This window comes from Sinocyclocheilus grahami, unplaced genomic scaffold (genome assembly GCF_001515645.1).
Source record: "Sinocyclocheilus grahami isolate Dianchi unplaced genomic scaffold, SAMN03320097.WGS_v1.1 scaffold443.1, whole genome shotgun sequence".
Classification (NCBI taxonomy): domain Eukaryota; kingdom Metazoa; phylum Chordata; class Actinopteri; order Cypriniformes; family Cyprinidae; genus Sinocyclocheilus; species Sinocyclocheilus grahami.
The window spans coordinates 549,090-570,933 of NW_015505622.1; the positions used below are offsets into that span (position 1 = coordinate 549,090).

A 21,844-nucleotide genomic window follows, 5' to 3' on the forward strand; every position below is an offset into this window, starting at 1 on the left:
AAAAAAAAAATACACAAACCCAAATAGGAAATAAAACGGTTATCGAATAAGCACGTGTCATATTCTGTGTACTAAACTCCTAAAACACTGGTGTTTCAGATTTTAGAACGGCCAATGCAATTTATGAAAGAAATCAATTAAATTTGTACGTGGATGTGTGTGAAAATTTAATAGTTAACATTTTTCATAACTGACATTTTTCGTAACGGATTAAAACTACGTTTATTTTCTAATTAAATTACGTAACTGAGTTGCATGTAATCACAACACTGTTTGAAGGACCTCTGTAAGGTACCGTACCGGTGACGCTATACGGCATCTTTACTGCTTTCTACTGCCAAACTGATGACAACGCAACTCACACCGATTTTAACGTAAACCAAGAATAAGGTTTTAAAAAGATGCAGAATTTGGAAATATTTGATCAGTCCGTTAAATTCAAAATCTCCACAATAAACACTTCTTACCTGAGAACCTAAACTGTAGATGAGCTCACAACTAAACACACCCACACCAATCCAGTCACAATGGTTTCTACAAAGTCCAGAAGCAAAACCAAATAAAATGTACTTATGTGCGAGAAAGCAGAACTCTTTAAAAAGATTAGTCACGCCAACAACAACGTCCGTACGCTCCATTCACTTATACTGCTCCAACAACTCGAAGACGCTTTTCTCTGCTGTTAATGACCATCCATCAGTGATTGGCTGATTATCAATCAATGAATCACTGGTTTGTAGTGTAGCACGCTGTACTGATAACGCTGATAATGATTGCTCATTATCAGGTTACACATAAAAAAAAAAAATAATTACCGGTTTATTCGATGATTCTTTTATTTCACAAAACTATCAAATGGCCAAGAGGAGTGATTGAGTGATGAGACTGGAGTGCGCCTGCTTGGAAAACTTAGTTCATTAAAGACACAAAAAGTGATTTGACAACTTATTTGTTTTTGGGGTGTTCATTACAAGACAAGATAAAATATTAACATTCCTGACCAACCAATAACACGTTTAGAGTGAACCTACGCCGGGGTCACCATTTGATTGAAGGGGTTATCGTCCAATCACAAAGCAGAAACTGAGTGCTCAACGCACAACTGACAGGGCATTCCACCAATCAGATGATTCCGATGGGCGGTCCTTAGCCTCATGGTGACAGTCGTGGTCTCTGTTGTACGCGCTGGTTTAGACGAGCAGTATGGCGGAAGAAGAGAGTGAGTTGGAGTTAGACAGGTTTAAGAAAGAGCTGGAGACTTTGTTGAACACTAGTGCAAGCGACGAACGCGGACTCCAGAGCAAGACGTACTGTGAAAGATTCTGTGAGGTAAGATGACAGGGCGGACGAAAGCGTTTGCAAGCTTTATATAAAAAGCAAAACAGAGATGTGCTAACTAGTGTTAGCAGCATGTCAGCAGATTCCCCTCCCCCAGTGTACAGCCACCGTGAGCCCAAATCTCACTGGATTTTACCTCATTAACTACGGGTGTCTTCACAATACTGTAGGAGTAGATCCCAGTAGTCTGAGAGTTCATTTTTAATCACGATTTGTAAAACTCGGGCTGTCACTTTCTTTCAGTTAGCTTCATTAGCTGGTTATGTGGCTAACGGTTAGCATTCCCAAGTTGCATTCCAAAACAAGCAGACTGCGAAAGATCAGCGTATGCACACTTCATCATATTTCATTTGCCAGCGATCTCATGAAACAGAAAACGGACCAACCCAGTTTGACAAATCCTTATGCACGACTATAGGGTGTTAAGTGCTAGAATAAGTCGATGCTGTCAGTGTTAGCAATAGTTGATGTCTTATTAACCAGTCTCTGCAAAGGCTGGTTTAAAATCGCTGGTTAGTTCCAACAGTTACTAAGCAGCTTTTCATTTCTGATGAAATTGTTGCTAAGTTAATGAATCCATCCTTCTTTCTGTAAAAATAAACTCTCTTATGGTGGTTTACGAAAGTTTGATTGACGTTACCTGATTTGTATCAGTAAGTTCATGTACTGTCATTAAATGCTAGTGACTTCCATGACTATAAACAAACACCAAAAGTCGCTTGACAGTAGTGTTTTCTGGCTTTAGGAGCACATAGCGATAGTAATATATAATGTCCATATTTTCTTTTTCTATTAATTGTCTCTTTTTATTCTTTTTTTAGTTGGTGGTGGAGCAAACCGGACGATGGCAAGTGCCTCTTCCCCAGCTCCAGGTGTTGCAGAGTGCCCTGTGCTATTTTGTCCATGGTGCGGCATCATTCCCTCCAGAGTGCGAGCATGTACGCTACACTCTGAGTAGTCTGGCCCTGTGAGTATATACTTCTGCTTTTGCCGTTAAATCTTAGTAATGCTGTCAAAATCTTAGGAAGTAGAGCACACACTGAAGTCACAAGACTGTCGTCATTATTCCCCCTCATGTCATAAATCTGTGTGACTTTATTATTGCTATTTTGAAGAATGTTGGTTGCCAAACAGACAGAGTTTACAAAGAAAAAGAAAGAAAACAAAACACAGAGACATTTCTCGAAATATCTTTTTTGTTCCACAGAAGAAAGAAAGTCATACAGGATTGGAAAAGGGATGTGCAGGGTTACTAATTTCTTTAGCGTGTTGTAAAAGTGACTTGAAATGTCTTGCTGTGTCATACAGTCAAATTTAATACTGAATGCTGATGAAAAATAGGTTATGTACATGCAGTTTGCTTGCCTTGCTTTATAATCAATGTATATTAAACGTAAGCATTCATTTAATCAATATCAGCTAATATAGACCTGTTTATTAAAATAAACTGAATCGCTGTAATACTGGTATCATAACCATACCTCATAACCAGTAGTATAACAAGCCTATAAGCAAGATTAATTGTTATATGCCAGTTTGACATAAAAACTTTTTTTTTTACTCTTTTGATGGTGTTTTGTGCTTCTGATATACACTTTACAAAATACTATATTAATTTTAATATATTAATGACTCATTTGAATGCAGCAGTGTTGTTTAGTTAACTAGTGTTGCACATACATGGCGGTCAGTAAATGATGACAGCAATTTCTTTCTTTTAGGTGAACTCTTCCATTAAGTATTTGCTACTTTGGATGTCTGTAATGTTAATTGTCTATTCATGGGTAAACGGTGTGTGTTGAAATTGCTGAGGTTGAGTTGACAATAGTAATTCAAAAAGACAGCGAATGCAGTGCAAGTTCCAAAACATCTTTGCCCACCTCCTAATATAAAACTAATCCTGTCTGAATAGGACCTAAATCCACTGGAGGTTATAAAAGTCACTAAAAGGCTTACAGTATCATTTATTGGAGCAACAGGTTGTAAAAGAAAATAATTACAGAATAACTTATTTAAAAAAAAAATATTTACAGGAGTATCTTCGAACTGCTGTTGTTCTTTGGAAAAGATGAATTCATCGAGCATCCTTTAAAAGACATTCTAGACTCATTCCAGGTAACTGCATTACCTCAATCCTATTATTCTTGGGGGGAGCATCATGTTGAATTCTGCTTACTGGACTTTCAGTGCTTATTGTGTTGTGTTACTCATATGTTTCCATGTATATGGTTTGATGTTTTAAAATGGTTTTTCTGCTCTATTCTAGGACTGCTGTGCGAGCCTGGTAAGCCACCAGAATGTTTACCTTCTGCAGGTTAGACATATTATTAAAGATGGAGGTCCTTGGGCAAACCCTGTTCTTCAGGCCATTCTCAAGGATTCAGAACGACCACAAGAAGACGGTTAGTCAATCAAGCTTTTGTTTAAAAACAGTGTATCATCAAATGGTCTATACGCATTTCCTGAACTGTTAATGGAATTTATTATTGTTTTTGTTCACAGTGGACAAATATCTGAGCTCAGAAGTATCCGTTTTCATTGAGCTACGTGTGCGTTATCTGGTGGCCTGTGAGAGGCTTCCTGAGGCATTGGCACTGACAAGGAGATGCATCCGGCACTCTGTTGTAGGGAGGCATCTCTATTTCAAGCAAGCCTACCTCATCTGCCTTTGGAGGGCTTCTCTTCATGAGCGCTTGAACAAGGGGGTGAGTGAGAAGTTATATAATTAATAGTAACACCTAGGCCTGGGCAATAAAACGGTATGGGTATTTATCGACGGTACACCTTCATCGATAACGCCAGAAAAATGTTCGATATACCGTACACTAGTTACACTCTAGTTTAATTTAATCGCACATGATATGAGTGACAAGCAGACAGCACACATGAACACCGATAACATATCTGTATTTATGTTATCTGTATGCACCAAGGGTCTGAGAGTAACGCAATTTCAATTCTCTGTGTGTATGTGCTGTACATGTGGAAGAATTGACAATAAAGCAGACTTGACTTGAAATGAGGGCTGTGCCTTCTTGTGATGAGGAGAATTGTGAATAAAAAATGAATATTAGTCAAATTTTAAATGTTAAACTTTGCATTCGAATGCAAAAACGGTGCAATCGAATGTAAGGTGTGCTTAGGGGAAGCCTTATTAGTGGCGCACGAGATGCAGTGATAATGAAACTGTCGTTGTTGCATTTTAAAGGCATAGTTCACCCAAAAATGAAAATTATGTCATTAATTACTCACCCTCATGTCGTTCCAAACCCGTAAGACCTTCGTTCATCTTCGGAACACATTTTAAGATATTTTTGACGAAATCTCAGAGCTTTCAGACCCTCCCATAGACAACAAGGGTCCTTACACGATCAAGACACAGGAAAGTACCAAGATGATCGACAAAGTAGTCCATGTGACATCAGTAGTTCAACTGTAATGTTACGACGCTACGAGAATACTTTTTTGCGCAAAGAAAACAAAAATAATGACTTTATTCCACATTTTCGTCTCTACCATGACCATGTACCATGCGTCATGGTACTGCCGTGAACGCACGTCCACAAGTGAAGCAGTAGAGACGAAAATGTGGAATAAAGTCGTTATTTTAGTTTTCTTTGCGCAAGAAAGTATTCTCGTAGCGTTGTAACAGCTTATGGGTGGGTCAAAAAGGATGAAAGCCATTGATTTTGGTGTCCATGGCAAGTGCATCTTTTTCCATTGAGCTTAAGTGAAATTAAAAAAAAAGAGGGATTGCGAGTTGTATGAATAGTTGTATATTATGTTTAATTGCAACTTTTCTTTTTCGTCCTGCTTTTTTGCAGTATCTGGATGGTGTAACCCCTAATATGCACTGCAAATGATTGGTGCAGAAGACTGGAATGCCTCATTTATAATTAGCGAAGCATAGCTGTGGTGTAAATATGAGACTTATTGTGCAGTGTTGGCTTAATTGATTAATAATGGCAGCATTCTTGAAAGACTAGAACTCTGCACATAGACAGTCAGTGAACTTTTGCTGGGCTGAAACAGTTTAAGTGTAAGGTAGATCATTTATTAAACATTTAGTACACATATATATATACACACAGTGGTGTGAAAAGGTTTTTGCCCCCTTCCTGTAAAAATAAAACAGGAAGGGGGCAAATATATATATATATATATTTTTTTTTATGTGCAAAGAGGGCCAGTGTGAAGTTGGCCTCTTAAACTGGGAAGGCAAATAATTTTTTAGTTTTGAAAGTCCACATAAAGAAAAGCACATGCATTTGTTTCATGCAAAATAAGTATTTTACAGTAAAATAATGCAGTATTAGGGCTGTGACTGTGGCATTATTATTATTATTATTTTTTACCACTGTTCTAGTAAAGGGGCCAACCACAGCAGTTAGTGGTTGATGTACAAATTACACTTTTGATGTGATTCAGGCTTTAAAAGTGCATTAAAATACAAAGTCCTTGAACATGGAAAGCAGAAATGTAGTATCTAGAAATGTAGAGGGTTGTGGGACACAAGCAGGATAGAGGCCTTCTCTTCTCTCATATTCATGTTTCTCCCAATATTCTAATGCAGTTGACACTGTAAATGGTCAGAAAAGCTAATTATTTTCCACACAAGCAAGACATTTAAATTGGATGTTGAGCTGCTGGGTAAAGCAAAACTGAATTACCAGCATTTGTGAAATTCTCTGTAATAGGGAGCCGTGGACATGATATGTGGAAAAAATAGATATCCAAAAAAAAAAAAGATATAAAAAATTTGTTTCCACAACTTGTTCATTTGTGCCTATGGCTTATTAATTGCCCCAACTCAGACATCACAAACACAGCTTTTATGGATCTTTAAAGGTGAAGGCATGTCTCAACAGGTAAAAGTAGACCACTTTCAATAAAACGTCCACCATATTAGGAATACTTTTAACAAAGTTTAGCTTACCTGTCGAGGAGAAACTCGGGCAAGTACGCCATAACGATTGAAACTTAAATATTCCATCAAATTTCTCCATCTTGTAAAAACACTCCCTGTGTTTATCCTTGGTTTACCCCATTGTTTGACTGTGTGTATTTTGGCAAAATCTTTGGATTTTGACTTGCACTTCTGTAACAGAATCTGAATTTCTTTTTCCACACCTGGCTAAATTCTAAATTAAAACTAAGTAATGATTTAGTACAACTTGGTCACAATTTAACTGAGCTGAGGGAACAAATTAACAAGTTATGGGAAATAATTCTTAATTCAGTGGAACTGCAGTGGGGTTATTGTCATGCAAACTGTACAATATCACATTATGTTGACTTACGTTTTAGTTGTCTGTTCATGTGTAGGATGGCAGTGTGTTGTTTATATATAAACAACTGAAGCTTTAAATAACCTCAAACTATACAATATCACATTAGGTTGCCTTGGCTTACATTTTAATGGTCTGTTCTGTTTAGTGGTCTTAAAAAGGTATAACATTTTTTTGTTTTAATCTATTGGATTATATTGCAATATATTGTTTTAAAATATTGGAATATGATGAACAATGTCATAGATCACACTATTGTTTTCTTTTCTAAAGATGGCAGACATCGATGGGAAGGATGCTGTAGAGATACTCTGCATGATGGAGAATGAAGTGAAAGAGGAGACTGTTTTGATGATGAGTAAAGGCTTCCTATCTCAGAAGCTTCAGATTGGAGAAATGTACTACCTTTGGTGTGTCTCTCAAGCACTATGAACATTTACAAGGAGAATTGTGTTCAGTGTATTGCCCCTCTTTGTTGCATTCAATGTTTTTACACAATCATTGTAACAGCCTGACCAGAAGATAGTACTGAAGGTGCAGAGGATCACAGTCTTATTTGTTGCGCCTTTTTTTTTTTTTTTCCCATAAAGGGATTTGGTCTTCATATGGAGCAGACTCTACCTGCGATTGAACCTCTCCAAGCAGGGCTTTCTAGAGGAATGCAAAATAATGATCCTGTCAGCCATCAACATAAAGGCGATTTTCCCATTTATGAAGGTGATTTTGGCAGAGGTAAGATATTTTGTCATTGCATTAAACATGTAATTGTAGACATAGACAAAAATTGAATTGAACAAGCATATCAATATTTATAGTACAATAGTGTTTATGAAATGTTCTTTTTAAGTGTCTTCTATTGAAATGACCACAGCAATAAAATGTTTGATTTTATTTTTTCAGTTTGGAAAAGATGGCCTGGGGTTTTGTGTGGAGCTTTGTGCACGAGCCTTGCAGACTGACCTTAAGAATGATCCAGTCGCCAAGTCTCTTATCTACAAAACCATTGCATACCTGCTCCCTAATGACCTTGAGGTCTGTAGGGCTTGTGCACTACTAGTTTTCTTCTTCGAGAGAACTGTTGAGTCATACAAGAACGTGTTCCTCCTATATACTCACCCTGATCAAGAGTACCATGCAGACACCAGTCTTGTGGGTAACAGTGTACGCTTTGACATTCTCCAGATCCTGAAAAAAGACCTGTACTTTGACCCTGAGTTCTGGAGCCTTCTCAACATTGAAACAAACTGTCTGAAGCTAATGAGCGATAAGGTTGGTAAAGCAGCTTTATGTGAAATCATGCAAAGGGACAAGTGGATGCCAAGCTACTGTGTGAAAGGATGTTGTCAGTGTTACACAGACAACACATTTGGAACTATTAGTAAAGCAGAGAAACATACCAATCGAAAAAACCAGGAAGTGGAGCCAGTGAAAACTTGGGTTAATTTTGCCTCAGGGGAAGCATCCTCCAAACCTCCAGGCAAAAGGCGGGGGAGGAAGCCAGGGACACAGCTTGTAAAAGATTCAGAGGCCTGTCCCATTCGACGTTCATTTAGGCAATTGGACTCGGCAAAGAATCATGCCAGGCAACTTAATAGTAGACGCCAGAGACTCCTTTCGCGGCAGACAGAGATGAACACTCTGAAGCGCAAGGGAAGGAAACCACAATGGCTTTTGGACCAGTTGGCTGCCCAAGCAGAAAACAGGGAACCTCAACAAGACAAGAAACCAGGAAGGAAACCAAAGCAGTCAAATCGTTTAAAGGATATTTCAGTTGAGGAGCCATTAAGTGAAATTACAATGAAATTTTCTTACCCTGATAATGAAGTTGACCTCTCTTTTGATGTTCAGGCCTCACTGTTTTCCACGGAGATCACTCATATGACTGAAAGCAGTACTGACAAATCTGCATCTCAAGAGAATTTGAAATGGCCTGGCAGTGCTACGTCTCTTATTGAGTTACTATCAGCAGAATCTACTCCAGGTTGGAAAAAGGACTTTAGGGTGACGGAGGAGATTGTTTTCCGGGAGCAAGGCCTTTCTATGTTTCGTAAATTCCACACATATTCAAGACCAGTTGAATTAGAAGGAATATCAGTCAACAGTTTACCCAAAGATGAAGTTAAGGTGGACCATAATGAATCCAAACAAAAAAGACAGTCTGCCGAGCAACAGTGTGAACCTGCAGATAGCCTTGAAGCTGCTGCACAGGATAAAAATGCTGTGGAAATCAAGGCTACACCAATCCTTGTTACAAATGAGGAACAATCCACTCCTGTTGAAGCCATTCTTGAGCCAGTTAAAGAATTAATTGAGCATCCCAATGTTAATGACTTATCAAGTCCCCAAGATGCAAACACCAAATATCCAGACTATGGTCCTTACAGTCCTATTAGTCCTCCAGAAAATACTACTGTTGCTGATGTTCAGGCCTCACTGTTTTCCACGGAGATCACTCATATGACTGAAAGCAGTACTGACAAATCTGCATCTCAAGAGAATTTGAAATGGCCTGACAGTGCTACGTCTCTTATTGAGTTACTATCAGCAGAATCTACTCCAGGTTGGAAAAAGGACTTTAGGGTGACGGAGGAGATTGTTTTCCGGGAGCAAGGCCTTTCTATGTTTCGTAAATTCCACACATATTCAAGACCAGTTGAATTAGAAGGAATATCAGTCAACAGTTTACCCAAAGATGAAGTTAAGGTGGACCATAATGAATCCAAACAAAAAAGACAGTCTGCCGAGCAACAGTGTGAACCTGCAGATAGCCTTGAAGCTGCTGCACAGGATAAAAATGCTGTGGAAATCAAGGCTACACCAATCCTTGTTACAAATGAGGAACAATCCACTCCTGTTGAAGCCATTCTTGAGCCAGTTAAAGAATTAATTGAGCATCCCAATGTTAATGACTTATCAAGTCCCCAAGATGCAAACACCAAATATCCAGACTATGGTCCTTACAGTCCTATTAGTCCTCCAGAAAATACTACTGTTGATCTTCCACCAGAAGTGACAACTCTTACCACGGCTGATGCCATTCCTGTACCTGATAGTACGCCAGAAAATGTGACGGGTCTTCATGAGGATGCTCCTCCAGTTCTTACTGAAGTGACGATGCTCCCTGATGCTACAGTCGCTACTTTGAGTGAAAGCGAGATTGCCACGTCTTCTAAAATTGTGCATGAGAGTACACAGGTGCCAGCGCTGTCACCAAGACCTGAGGAGACATCACCGGAAATGCATGCAGCTGTTGATGGTCTAGTCCCTGACCTTATTCCCCCAAGTGATGCAAGTTGCCAGCTTTCAGTTAACTGCAGTCTTTGCAATAAAGAAACCAAATACCCATACATTCTGCGGCATGCAATGTTTCATCATCGGATTGACAGAAAGTGCATGTTCTGTCACAAACGCTACACTCATGGGCGCAGCCCGTCAGTCCATTTTAAAGTGCACATTCAAGAGCTGAAAAAGTCTAATGGGCTTTTTAATGAAAATATTTGTGAGAATGCCACTGAGAACACCTTGCGACGTTCTCAGACAAGACTGTTTAAACGTGTGAATCCTGCCATGAAGAATAGGTTTAGAAACATCAAAATGAGGTTAAACTGTACTTTGAACGTCACAGATTTGCACAGGGAAGGGCAAAGTTCAGAGCCTAAAGTGAGATTACGGGCAAGGTTAGTTAAGAATTCAGATACTCCAAGTACATCAGAAGTACAAAAGGAGAAAGTTTGCAAGATGAAGAGAAAACATGTGATAGCAAAGAGATCTCAGTCCATAGATGAGAACAAAAAGTTTTGCAGAATAGGACAAGTAAGGAAGAGAGCAAAGACAATGCAAACACTAACTCCAGATGACAACCATTCAGAGACCAAGGGCAACTTGGCTCATAGGGTAAATGGAGTGATCAGAAAGAAAAGAAAAGTGAAGAGTGAGCCTGAGACAAATACCCTTGATGAAAAGATTCAGACATCATTACCACAGGACAGCAAAGTGAAAATCGAGAGTGTAGAAAGTCAGAAAGTCAATATCAAGACTGAATCTGAGAATGTAGAAGTGACAAAAGACAAGAGCAAAACAAAATTGAAAAGAAAAGATAAAATGCTGGACTCTGGGCGGAAAAAGAAGAAGATTACTCCTGGAGATCAAAAAGAGGATGGAGAAGATGTAAAGAAGAGGAAAATAACAAACAGCCCGGAAGCCAGTTCTGAGAATCAGGAACCCAAAGACAGTAATACAGAAGTTAAGGAAATAAATCCAATAGGGCATAAGAATGGGACTCCCCCAAAACCCAAACAGCCTTCCACACCATTCCAGGGAAAAAGAACTGGAGCATCTACGCATGTCAGATGCCCTGTGGAGATATGTACATTTAGTGCAAAGTCAATCCTTGTCCTTTCACATGTGCTGTCTCACCACCATGGCGACAAGAAGGCGCTTGTGTTCTTTTTCAACTTTGGAAAGGAAAAATGTCTTTTCTGTTGCAGAAAGATATTCAACCCTCAGCATTTTTTTGACCATGTCATATGCCACAGAGGTGAGCTGAAGTTCCCATGCTACCATTATGGCTGCAAGGAGAGGTACCAAACACGTATGGAGCTTAGTGAACACATGTTAGGCCATCATCCCTTGAAAGCGATGTGCTGCTTTCCTGGCTGCTCTATGCAAGTTGAGAGTGGTATGCTCCTGTATAAGCATGAGAAAATGCATTATCGACCCGATACAAATTTGGGAAAAAATCCATTCCCCAAAGAATCTGAACCAACAGGGCACGGAGCACCTCGAAGCCAGGAAGATAATATGGAGGCACCAGCAAATTCTTCAGTCAGTCAACAAATTCTGGGTACAGCCAATTCGAAGGGTCCTGCAAATCAAGATGATGATGGAAAACCTTTGGTCCTCAATAAAAGTTCCCAAAACTACAGTAGCAAAAACCATAACCTTGTTAATGGGCATAGCGAGGGTGACAAAGTTGTTCCTCCCAATCCTTCAGATCCAGTCATTAAAGAGCAGGAACCAACGGTTTTAGGAAAACCTGTTACTAAAAAATTTGTTCGACCTCTTCCCTCTGCCTATCTGGATGAGTCTTACATTAGCATGCCAAAACGCTGGAAGGCACCCCAGGTGGGCTCAAAGTTATTAGGCTCTGTGTCAAAGACAGAAAAACTGCCTACCAGGCAGCGCTGCTCTCGATGCTTTCAGTCTTTCAACAGTGAGGAAGAGCTGCAGACACATAAGGACAAATGCACATCCCTCTTTGGTTTTGATTCGGATGATGAAAGTAAGTACCTTTTTTTTTTTTTTTTTTATGAATCTCAAGTTATTTATTTAATTTTTGTTGTTGAATACTTTGTTTTTGTTTTCAACAGGTGCCTCCTGAATTTGGAGAAGCAAGCCTCTCTACTGAGAAAACTGCTAAATGCTGCTGTGGGCGATCAGCGTTCTTACGTGTGTGCTTAACATCTTTGTCAGCGTCTCGAAACGGAACTAGATTGAGAACTACATGGGGAAATGAATTATCACTCATTGTAGTCTTCTATGGCCGATCTGCTGCTTTATTTCAGAGCGAAGGTCTGTTAATTATTCTTTAAAAAATCTGACATTATTATTATTTTCCAAAGTCTTTTGAGACCTGGGACTATTTTTTACTTGATTGTCATCCTTGCTAGAAAATGAATAAGTTTGTCTTTCTATAAAATGCACAACAGATGCTTTTGACTCTCTCCTCACTTCCTGCCACAGTGCTTAGCCTCTCATTTTTTGCTTGTCTTTTCAATTCCTGGATCTGAGAGTCCACCAAGGACCATGACACTACAAGATGAGTTGGTCTGTCTTTCTGGCCAGTGTAAATACCTGCTCTAGAAAGCACAAAATGGTGTGCTAAGTGGTGGTTAATGAAAGGTTTAACTTGGCTGTTTTAAGACAATGGGTCAGGTATTTACCAGTGTTACATTGTGCTTTATGAGCAGAAGTACTGGATGGAAACAAGTAGGCCACTTTAAGTATTGCAAGCACACTCTAAATATGTTCTTTTATTATTTTTAATAGACTTAATATGTAAACCTTTGTAAATTGTTACTAATTGCATATTTTGCAAATGTCATTAACTCGCATATGTTTAAGTCGGTGGACACCTGGGAAGAATTAAAGACATCAAGTCTTTAAATGAAGGACTTTGACTTCGGTTGAGAAAGCCTATAGAACTGTTGGCCTGTAACTGGTGCTGCTGGAAAGGCCTAGTCTTAAAGACTGCAGATTCTCCTGTTAATGGAGGAGTGTATATGTGCCACAAAGCCTCATTGAACATTGTCATGACATATTCTAAATGACTTCTCTTTAAACTCAAGAACATTGTAAGGGGAGGACTAATTTGTGTCTCAGACAGAGGCATGTTTATAGCTGTTCAATTGATGAACAGTAACAGTCTTATTTATTCTTTTCTTTTTTTTTGTATCTTCTGTAAATGTTTGAAGAGTTTAAATAGTGTATGATTGGATTGGGTGACTGGTTTCTATATAAAGAGCTTTTTTTGTCCTGATTAATAAACAAATTTGAAGGGGTTGTGTTTGTTGGTTTATTGTCAACAGCTGTTGTATTGTATATCGTTAGCACTTGCACAACATATTTTAATTTTCTCAGTTTATGTGGTAAAAATGAACCAGTTTGCTGCGTCTCCGTCCACGGGAGGCGCTGTTCACTGTTAGGTAAAGTTTATCATAGCTGTTGCCAAATAAAGGTTTTCTGTACTGATTTTTTTCTGGCCGCTTTGATCGCGACAGTACCTTTAAGTGCCTTTGTGTACAATTATAAGCTGTATGAGTAAAGCACAGTATCTTCTGTAAATGTTTGAAGAGTTTAAATAGTGTATGATTGGATTGGGTGACTGGTTTCTATATAAAGAGCTTTTTTTGTCCTGATTAATAAACAAATTTGAAGGGGTTCTGTTTGTTGGTTTATTGTCAACAGCCGTTGTATTGTATATCGTTAGCACTTGCACAACATATTTTAATTTTCTCAGTTTATGTGGTAAAAATGAACCAGTTTGCTGCGTCTCCGTCCACGGGAGGCGCTGTTCACTGTTAGGTAAAGTTGATCATAGCTGTTGCCAAATAAAGGTTTTCTGTACTGATTTTTTTCTGGCCGCTTTGATCGCGACAGTACCTTTAAGTGCCTTTGTGTACAATTATAAGCTGTATGAGTAAAGCACATGCCAAACGTTTAAAAGAATAGTTTTATGCATTTCCCCCTCAACATTTCATTATACCATATAATTTCTAAACACTTGGCAACCTCGACAATCGCGGCTGCAGCCATAGCAGCCAGATTCAGCTTGGTAAACAAAGCGGACAACTAGCGAGCTAGCCGTTATGCCAATACATTTTTTTCCGGGTACAGTTTCAAAACGCTATACGTTATGATGTAATGACATTTTCTTTCTAATGACATGTAATTTAACAGTTTCATGGATCGTATGTAACGTTAGCTAACTGGTTAGCCTTTCAGTGAGGCTGCATTGGCTCGGGTACCGCAAGTGAGCAAAATGAAACTAAACTGTATGGTCAGTATTGTAAGTGACCGTCTGCTAATTATAGAATGTATCTTAGTTGACATTTTTTAGTTTACATCGTCCTTGATTCTCTACTAGAAAACATAAAATGTCTGTAATCAAATCTTTATGAATCACTCAGATAGGCAGATAATAGCGTACTAGCAGATAACGGGGTTGATTGAAAATCAGTCAGGAACGTCAGTAATCAGCCACAACGGCTGTCATGAAATAATACATCCCAGTTCAGGCACTTGGGGTGAAATGTTCAACCTGATGGCGAACTGCTGCACCTGTTTGAAACGATGGAGAGAACCTGCAAGGTGAGTGTCTTACGTTATCTCGTGCGTGTGTCAGAGAGACTGAAGTAGTTAGCAACTCGTTTCTGAGCAGAACTGTCAGTGAGCTCTTACAATGTGCAATTGTATTTAGCTGTATTTGTACAGTGGTCCCAATAAGCCACACGTTTGCCATAGTTTTGACCTTAACCTGTGCGACTGTCCTCTGTATATTTTATGTCACTGTGTTTATTTTTTGGCAACAAACATTCAATTTGGCTGATGAAAGTGACCACACACACCAAGTACCTTTGAAATATTTACTATTATTTTGTATTGCAATGGGAAGTGCAGTGTGTAAGTGTGCAGTGTGTAACCCCCCCAACACACACATTTTTTTTGTTGATGACAAATGACAATTATGTGGTTACGATCCTTTATGATTTTCTTTGAAACTTGAAGAGATGTTAGGGATAGTGACAGCCTTAGTTACCTCATTACTTTTAATGAATGGGGATGCAGTGAAAGCCATTGGAACAACATGGTTTGTATTTGGGTGAAATATGAAGAAAAATAACACATGCTAAGTGTAACAAAACAAAAACAATTCAACGTTCTGTTCTCTTTCTGGTGAAAGTTAATGCAACTTTATGCTAAATAAATTAACACACCCCTTAAAAAGTAATATCTAAGAAATGTCAACTATAATTTATTTGCATATGCCACATGGTTTACAATTTTGTTATGCAATGCAGTAATATTTTGCATCAATGCATGATTCATACGAAAACAGTAAACAAAATTGGATTTGCAACATTTCTTAACATTTCTAAATTTGTAAAAAGTTTTTTATAAGTTTTACATCTAATATTTAAAATTTAAGTTAAGTTATGCTGTGACAAAAGCACTTGTGCCTATTGAGTTATTCAGTACATTTTCCACACAGCAGGTTCATCTATTCTCATGAGGTTTCATTAGCTCTGGTGTCATTTACAATTTGAATATTTCCTCTCTCTGTGTTGATTAGCGGCCCTACCCGCACCTTTCACTGTACATGTTTGAACGTGACTCATAATTAGGACTAGGCTTAAATCTAAGTGCTAACTAAATGTCTGATTACTCGCATCAACTGCTGTGCCTGAAACAAGATGCTTGATAAGCCTAAATCTGGGTCAGATGGTTGATCATAAGACCCAAGAATCGTTCTATATGAACTATGAAGTGAAAAAGTCAAGCCTTAAAAGTACCAGCGATGTTATGGAGACTTATGTTACTCTCCGCTGACAGCTCCTGGGCCCAGAGGTGACGGCTAAGTCTCTTAAGTTATTGTCTTAATTTCATTGGCTGAATGTAGTGTGTCCTCTAGCACCCTGTCGCTGATCTTGTTGGGTAAGTCGAAATCCCCAGCTAATCCCTCAGATACAGAGCTGACCAGTGGCCAGGAAAGACAAAAGTGTGTGTGTGTGTATCGACAATAACAACCGAAGTCAAGGGAAAGCTAGCTGTCATCTTAATCTATTCCCAGTCTTGATAAAGGCCTCCTGGTTGCAGAGAACTGTCACCTGGATAGTGCGCTTGATGTCCCTGCGGCGCAAATGCCGCAGTTAAGTATCTGTTTGTGTGTGTGTGTGTGTGTGTTGGTAGCTGTAAGGACTTTGTGTTTTCATATGTTGTTCATCCATGGTGATTGCAGGGTTTGTTTACGTCGCCTGGCCTTTGTGTTCGTCTGGCATTTTTTAAGAATTAAGCATAGTTTGATGATGGTGAGCAAAAATCCCATATCAATTTAGGATATTTATGTTACTTCACAGATGTCTTATTATGCCACTAAGCCTCCACTGGAAGCCTTGTTTAAACAGCTGTGACTCTACATCCCCGGACAGATTATTGAATATTTTTGACGTCATTAGTGTTGGAAAAGGCCACATTATTTACTTCGTCTTTTTGTGCACGGTATGCTGAATCATCCTCTTCATCCCTGTGTGCTTTTGCCAGTCAAGAGATGATGCATTACCATGCAGGCTTAGGTTGTATTAGCTCACAGCTGTTCGTAACTTAATGTCAAGTTTTATTAAATGTCAAAAAGTTCAAAGCTGCCTGTATGAACTCATTAGTGAATAAATTGCAATTGAATACACCTTTTCTGTGATTTGCATGTTTTTAATTTCTGTATTAAAATTTATTTTGATATATTTGGACGTAAAGTAAAAAAAAAAATATCAGGGTTATACATTTGTTATTATATCCACAAAAAAAAAGAAATTCTTGAAAAGAAATTCAATTTAAGTGATTTGGCCTAAACTTATATTAATATTTCTTAGAAAGAAAGGAAATACATACATACATACATACATACATACATACATACACACTGCCAAATCAAACTGATATGGGTGACCCACCATGCTAGCTAAATAATAAATTCATTAATTCATAATTGTTGCAACTCCCCACAAACTTTGAAATGGTGACAAAAATTCATGATAAATAAATAGGCAAACAAACAAATAAATAAATAAAACATACTTAAAAAATAATGATAAAGTCATGTATTAAATGTATAAATTAAAAAATAATTTTATTATATTTAACTTGGTGGTTACACAACACAGGATATTTTTAGAGTTATTATTTTAAACCTTTATAAACTTTAAACTTTTTTTGAAAATGGTATAAAAGTTTATAATTTTTTTTTTAATCATTTGAAATCAACTTGAATACATATAGGCCTAGCACTTTTTTATGAACTTGACACAGTTGTTTTAAACTAGATTTTTATTTTCTTTATCACGTTCTCACTCGTTTGCCATTGACCTTAATATCAAATTCTAACCTGAGTGCACCTCAAGTTTGACAGAAAAAAAAAATTTATTAGAAGGACCGCATTGACCTTAATGAGGTCTTTTGGAGACACACAATGAAATGAAGCTGTATCTATGCTCTTGCAGGAAGGTGACATTAGTAATGGTTGGACTGGACAATGCTGGAAAAACAGCAACTGTCAGAGGAATCCAGGGAGGTAAATATTCATCTTAATATTTTTGGAGTATTTTTTATGTAGTCCCCCCAAATCGATCTCACAAGGTATATTTCTGTGACTGTCATAGAAAGTCCTTTAGATGTAGCACCTACAGTGGGCTTCTCAAAGGTGGACCTGAAGCAGGGGAAGTTTGAGGTCACAATCTTCGACCTGGGTGGCGGGAAGCGCATCCGCAGCATTTGGAAAAACTACTACTCTGACTCTTACGGAGTGGTGTTTGTTGTGGACTCCAGTGATGTTCAAAGGATCCAGGAGACCAGAGACACAATGGCTGAGGTTCTCCGGCACCCTCGTATTGCAGGCAAACCTGTATTAGTGTAAGTTTTCAAAACATGACATGTTCTTGCTGTTAAACGTAACTTAATGTCTAGACTTAACATTACACTACCATTCAAAAGCTTGGAATTAGTAGGATTTTTAATGTTTTTCAAAGAAGTCTCTTATGCTCATCAAGGCTGCATTTGTTTAATCAAAAATACAGTAAATAAAAAATGAAATATGGTAAAATGGTATTACAATTTAAAAATAACATATTTGTATTTTACTATACTTTGAAATATAATTTATTCCTGTGGTGGCAAAGCTGAATTTTCATCAGCCATTTCTACAATCTTAAGTGTCACATGATCCAAATAAACATTATTCATTAACAAAACATTAAAAATCGTACTCATCCCAAACTTTGAAATGGTAGTGTACGAGTGTATGTCTGCAGATCATCAAACATGGGAGATAAAACATAAAACATAAAGCATAAATGCCGTAGATAAAATGAATGCGCCCTGTGCTCTCATTTTCTAATGACATTGATAATAGAAAAAAAAAAAATATATATATAAACTATTTATAAAGCGTGCTCATATTGGTTTGTTGTGTACTAACCTTAATTGGCAATCACTCAGTAAAGCTATAAAGGTGTATGGACCTAATAATCTTAAAAAATAAAGAAACTTGGGCCAGTTTAGTAGTTAGTGATGTATTGTCAATATGTATTAAGTCATCATAGCTGGTCTTCAGTAAATGACAAGTATTTATGCTGATATTGTGCAAAATCCTTGCCTATGATAGCCTACATAATGATGAGATATGCAGATTTGCGTTGAGGGTGAAAATGAAAATACCTTATATTCACGTACCACATTAAGTGTTTGGATATACAGGGGAAAGTAATGAAAAAGGACGTTGTTTATGAGGCTGAGATCTTTAATCATTTGTTTCTGGCTTTAGTCCTTTTCTACCTGACCTACCTGAAGATTACATGTTGGGCAGCACATCCTTGTTGATACATTTATCTTACTACACCACCCTGTGCATGCCTTGACAGTTTTGCATTAGTCCAGCTCTTCTAACAGGAAATAATACTACCTGACAGAATGATTTCAATGGTACACCTGTAAAAAGATCTCGGCACCTGGGGGCCAATTCTCAATTTCCCCTGGTGCTTGAGATAATAAACCTATTGATGTGCTTTTCTAAACAAGCTGTCTGTGGTTCATGTTCGATTTGGTCCTTGTTCTTGTTGGTATTTGGTAATTATACCAACACCACCATGTTGGATTCTTTACTATTTCATCTCTCTTAGCAATCTGTGGCCAGTTGCATAAAATGTTTAGACTAGTCTTACAAGTTAATCATCCAATTATTATTATTTTTTTTAAGATTGGTCATAATTTATAAGTCAGTTACATAAAAATGTAGACTGGTCTAATTTGAATCCGAAAATGAAGACTCATTACTAGTAGTGTTGTCACCAGGGATTGAAATGAACTTTTTCACTCACCAGCCAATTTGGCTACTACATTTTTAAGTTACTGGCCATTCATAACTTCTACTAGCCAAAAAATAAATAAATAAATAAACCAACAGCTTGAGGCTGTCTACACTGGGCATGACAAAGTGACCGTTGCAAATCATTTTGTGTCAGTACTAGGGGTGTGCAATATTGACAAAAAATAATATCTCAATATTTTCTGGGATTTTATCGATAAAGATAATTAGACAATATTTTGCTGAGTGTGTTATTGTGCTGATATCTTAAGGACTACCGTGTACAGCTGACTCCTAAAGTTTTTGATATTCTTCATATTCTGTGTGGTCAGTACACAGCAGTGATAGAAATTAATCTTTTCCAATACGTTTAAATTGATTTTTAACTTTTATGGGCATTCTTACCTTTATAAAGCCTTTTATAAAGCCATCATCTTTTGAGTCAAATTCTTACATTTAATCAATCACTTATAATAATAATACATTTAGGCTGTTACTAAACAAATTAAATTAAGTATCAATAAAATTCATCTTTGCAGAAGTTGCATATGAAGTGGCATTTAGATGCATTTACACATGTTATTACACGAGTCATTGCGATTGAACCGAATCATTTAAACGGTTGATTCATTCAGGAATGAAACAGCGTCATGTTGCTCAGAGACGCAAAACTGTGCTGTGGCTGTATTTGGAATGTTTTTTTTTTGTTGTTGTTGGCGAAATAGCACGAAAACAGCCAATATGGTGTCTATAACGTAAGTCTCTTGATATTATATTTATTATTATTGTTTATTGAACTGTTGTATAAAATCATGTGATATTGATTAACTGTATATTAATTTATATAAATGTATACATTTTCTGCCCCCTTATCTTGAATTATGTGATCATTCTTAATGCATATTAATAGACTGAATCATGCAGTGAAAGAACCGCTTTAAATGCGTAGGCGCACTAAACACTGGGTTGGTCTAACCAGACTTCATCAGGTCGCGTATGCGTGCCTCTGTAGGTGTGTTTTGTTTGGTTTTTGCAATATACTAGATAATGTCATGATGTCTCACAAGTTCAGTAGGCCTATTTGCGCTAAACTTGCGCAGTTTTGGCTTGCATGAACTTCCCCAAGAAATGAATGAGTGAACATAACTTACGAAAAGTAACCCGCCAAATTGGCTAGTGATTTGACAGCGTTACCCGCCACAGCTGATTTTTACCCGCATTTGGCGGGTTGGCGGGTGTTAATTTCAAACCCTGGTTGTCACGGTACCAACATTTCAGTATTCGGTACCAATACCAGTGAAAATCCACGATTCTCGTTACCAATTTCAGTATCAAAGCAAGACACGAAAACATGCTAATTAAAACTAGGGATGCACCGATCCGATATTCATATCGGGTATCGGCTCCGATACTGCTATTTTTTTCTCGGATCGGGTATCGGTCAGAGAGGGTATTATTCTGTTACTTCTGAAGCCATACGATAAGGGTTACTCCACCCCAAAATGAAAATGTAGTCATTAATCACTTACCCCCATGTTGTTCCAAACCCGTAAAAGCTTCGTTCGTCTTCGGAACACAATTTAAGATATTTTGGATGAAAACCGTGAAGATTGTGACTGTCCGATTGACTACCAATTAAATTACACTGTCAAGGTCCAGAAAAGTATGAAAGACATCGTCAGAATAGTACATCTGCCATCAGTGGTTCAACCATAATGTTATGAAGCGACGGGAATAATTTTTCTACGCGAAGAAAACAAAAATAATGACTTTATTTAACAATTCGTCTCCTCTGTGTCTCTCCACATCACCGTAGTGCCATTCTGCAGAACGCAAGCAGCGTACGCTCTTCTGTGTCAGCCGCGCTGCACGGATGCGCTGTTTTTGTTCAAATCAAAGCGTAAATACACGTAGAAACTATATCCCTTTAATGTGAGCTACATATGAATATTTAAGTCCTTACATTAAAGTTCACACAAACTCTTTTCTCCGCTGTGGCTGTCAGTCATTCATTCAGCCTTTAAACCCTGGTCGCGCTCGGTTACGAGACAGTCAGCTCGGTAAAGCTCTCTCCAACATCATTCTGTGTTCCCATTGTTATACTTGATTTGTAAATAAATGTCTATGATTTTGCCAAAATGACTTTATCTTCTTGCCGGAGTTTAATGTTGTTTTGTTACTTGCTACCGGGTGTCTGTGAAAACAAAACACGGGCATAGAAAATACTATAAATAGTTTTTAATGCGCACAGTAACTGAAATTTAAAACTGTTAAAAGAAAGGCTCAATAACTTTTGCTCAGATATAGTACACTACGCATCAATTTCTCTTCCCTTTGTGCTTTGCACTTTTTAATGCAAAGCGCTGCGTGCTGTGACTCCGCGTTGCTTCAAGCGCATCATTCTACACACCGGATGCGCATATTGTAAGCGCTTCGTGCCGCAATGCATTTGTTTTGTCCTGTCGAATCAATCATATGTTGTTGCCTTATTAAAAAATATGCTATACATTTAAAAGAAATGTATTAAAATTTTTATAGTATATACTTATATATAAATACATTCATGAATGTTTTTCATTAATGGATT

At 37.8% G+C, this 21,844-nt stretch overlaps 3 protein-coding genes across 9 annotated transcripts in view; 2 read left to right on the forward strand and 1 right to left on the reverse strand.

The window, feature by feature from the left end:
- Positions 1-660, reverse strand: part of cldng (claudin g) — a 5,504-nt gene extending 4,844 nt beyond the window's left edge. Inside the window, exon 1 of one of the 2 annotated variants that reach the window (XM_016234078.1) lies at positions 497-660. In XM_016234078.1, the coding sequence (XP_016089564.1) occupies positions 497-638 (142 nt within the window). In that variant the 5' untranslated portion in view covers positions 639-660. Of the gene's footprint in view, positions 1-467 lie in introns of both variants that reach the window. The other variant, XM_016234079.1, reaches the window with a different exon arrangement.
- Positions 661-1,172: 512 nt separating this feature from the next.
- On the forward strand, positions 1,173-13,181 carry LOC107552239 (uncharacterized). 2 transcript variants are annotated; one of them, XM_016234088.1, is made up of 10 exons: positions 1,173-1,329; positions 2,160-2,305; positions 3,372-3,453; positions 3,605-3,740; positions 3,841-4,043; positions 6,900-7,036; positions 7,217-7,358; positions 7,527-9,021; positions 9,601-11,907; positions 11,996-13,181. In XM_016234088.1, exons 1-10 carry the CDS (start codon positions 1,204-1,206, stop codon positions 12,004-12,006), a joined length of 4,785 nt encoding a protein of 1,594 aa, XP_016089574.1. In that variant the 5' UTR covers positions 1,173-1,203; the 3' UTR covers positions 12,007-13,181. The 2 variants fall into 2 exon arrangements, with proteins under 2 accessions (XP_016089574.1, XP_016089575.1); XM_016234089.1 differs by having other exon boundaries at positions 7,527-8,474; positions 9,054-11,907.
- A 712-nt stretch (positions 13,182-13,893) lies between these two features.
- Positions 13,894-21,844, forward strand: part of LOC107552240 (ADP-ribosylation factor-like 13b) — a 23,347-nt gene continuing 15,396 nt past the window's right edge. For 3 of the 5 annotated variants that reach the window (XM_016234092.1, XM_016234094.1, XM_016234093.1), the window contains exons 1-3: positions 13,895-14,495; positions 17,399-17,469; positions 17,558-17,807. In XM_016234092.1, coding sequence (XP_016089578.1) covers positions 14,437-14,495; positions 17,399-17,469; positions 17,558-17,807 — 380 coding nt within the window. In that variant the 5' untranslated portion in view covers positions 13,895-14,436. Of the gene's footprint in view, positions 14,496-17,398; positions 17,470-17,557; positions 17,808-21,844 lie in introns of all 5 variants that reach the window. The other 2 variants (XM_016234090.1, XM_016234095.1) reach the window with 2 other exon arrangements.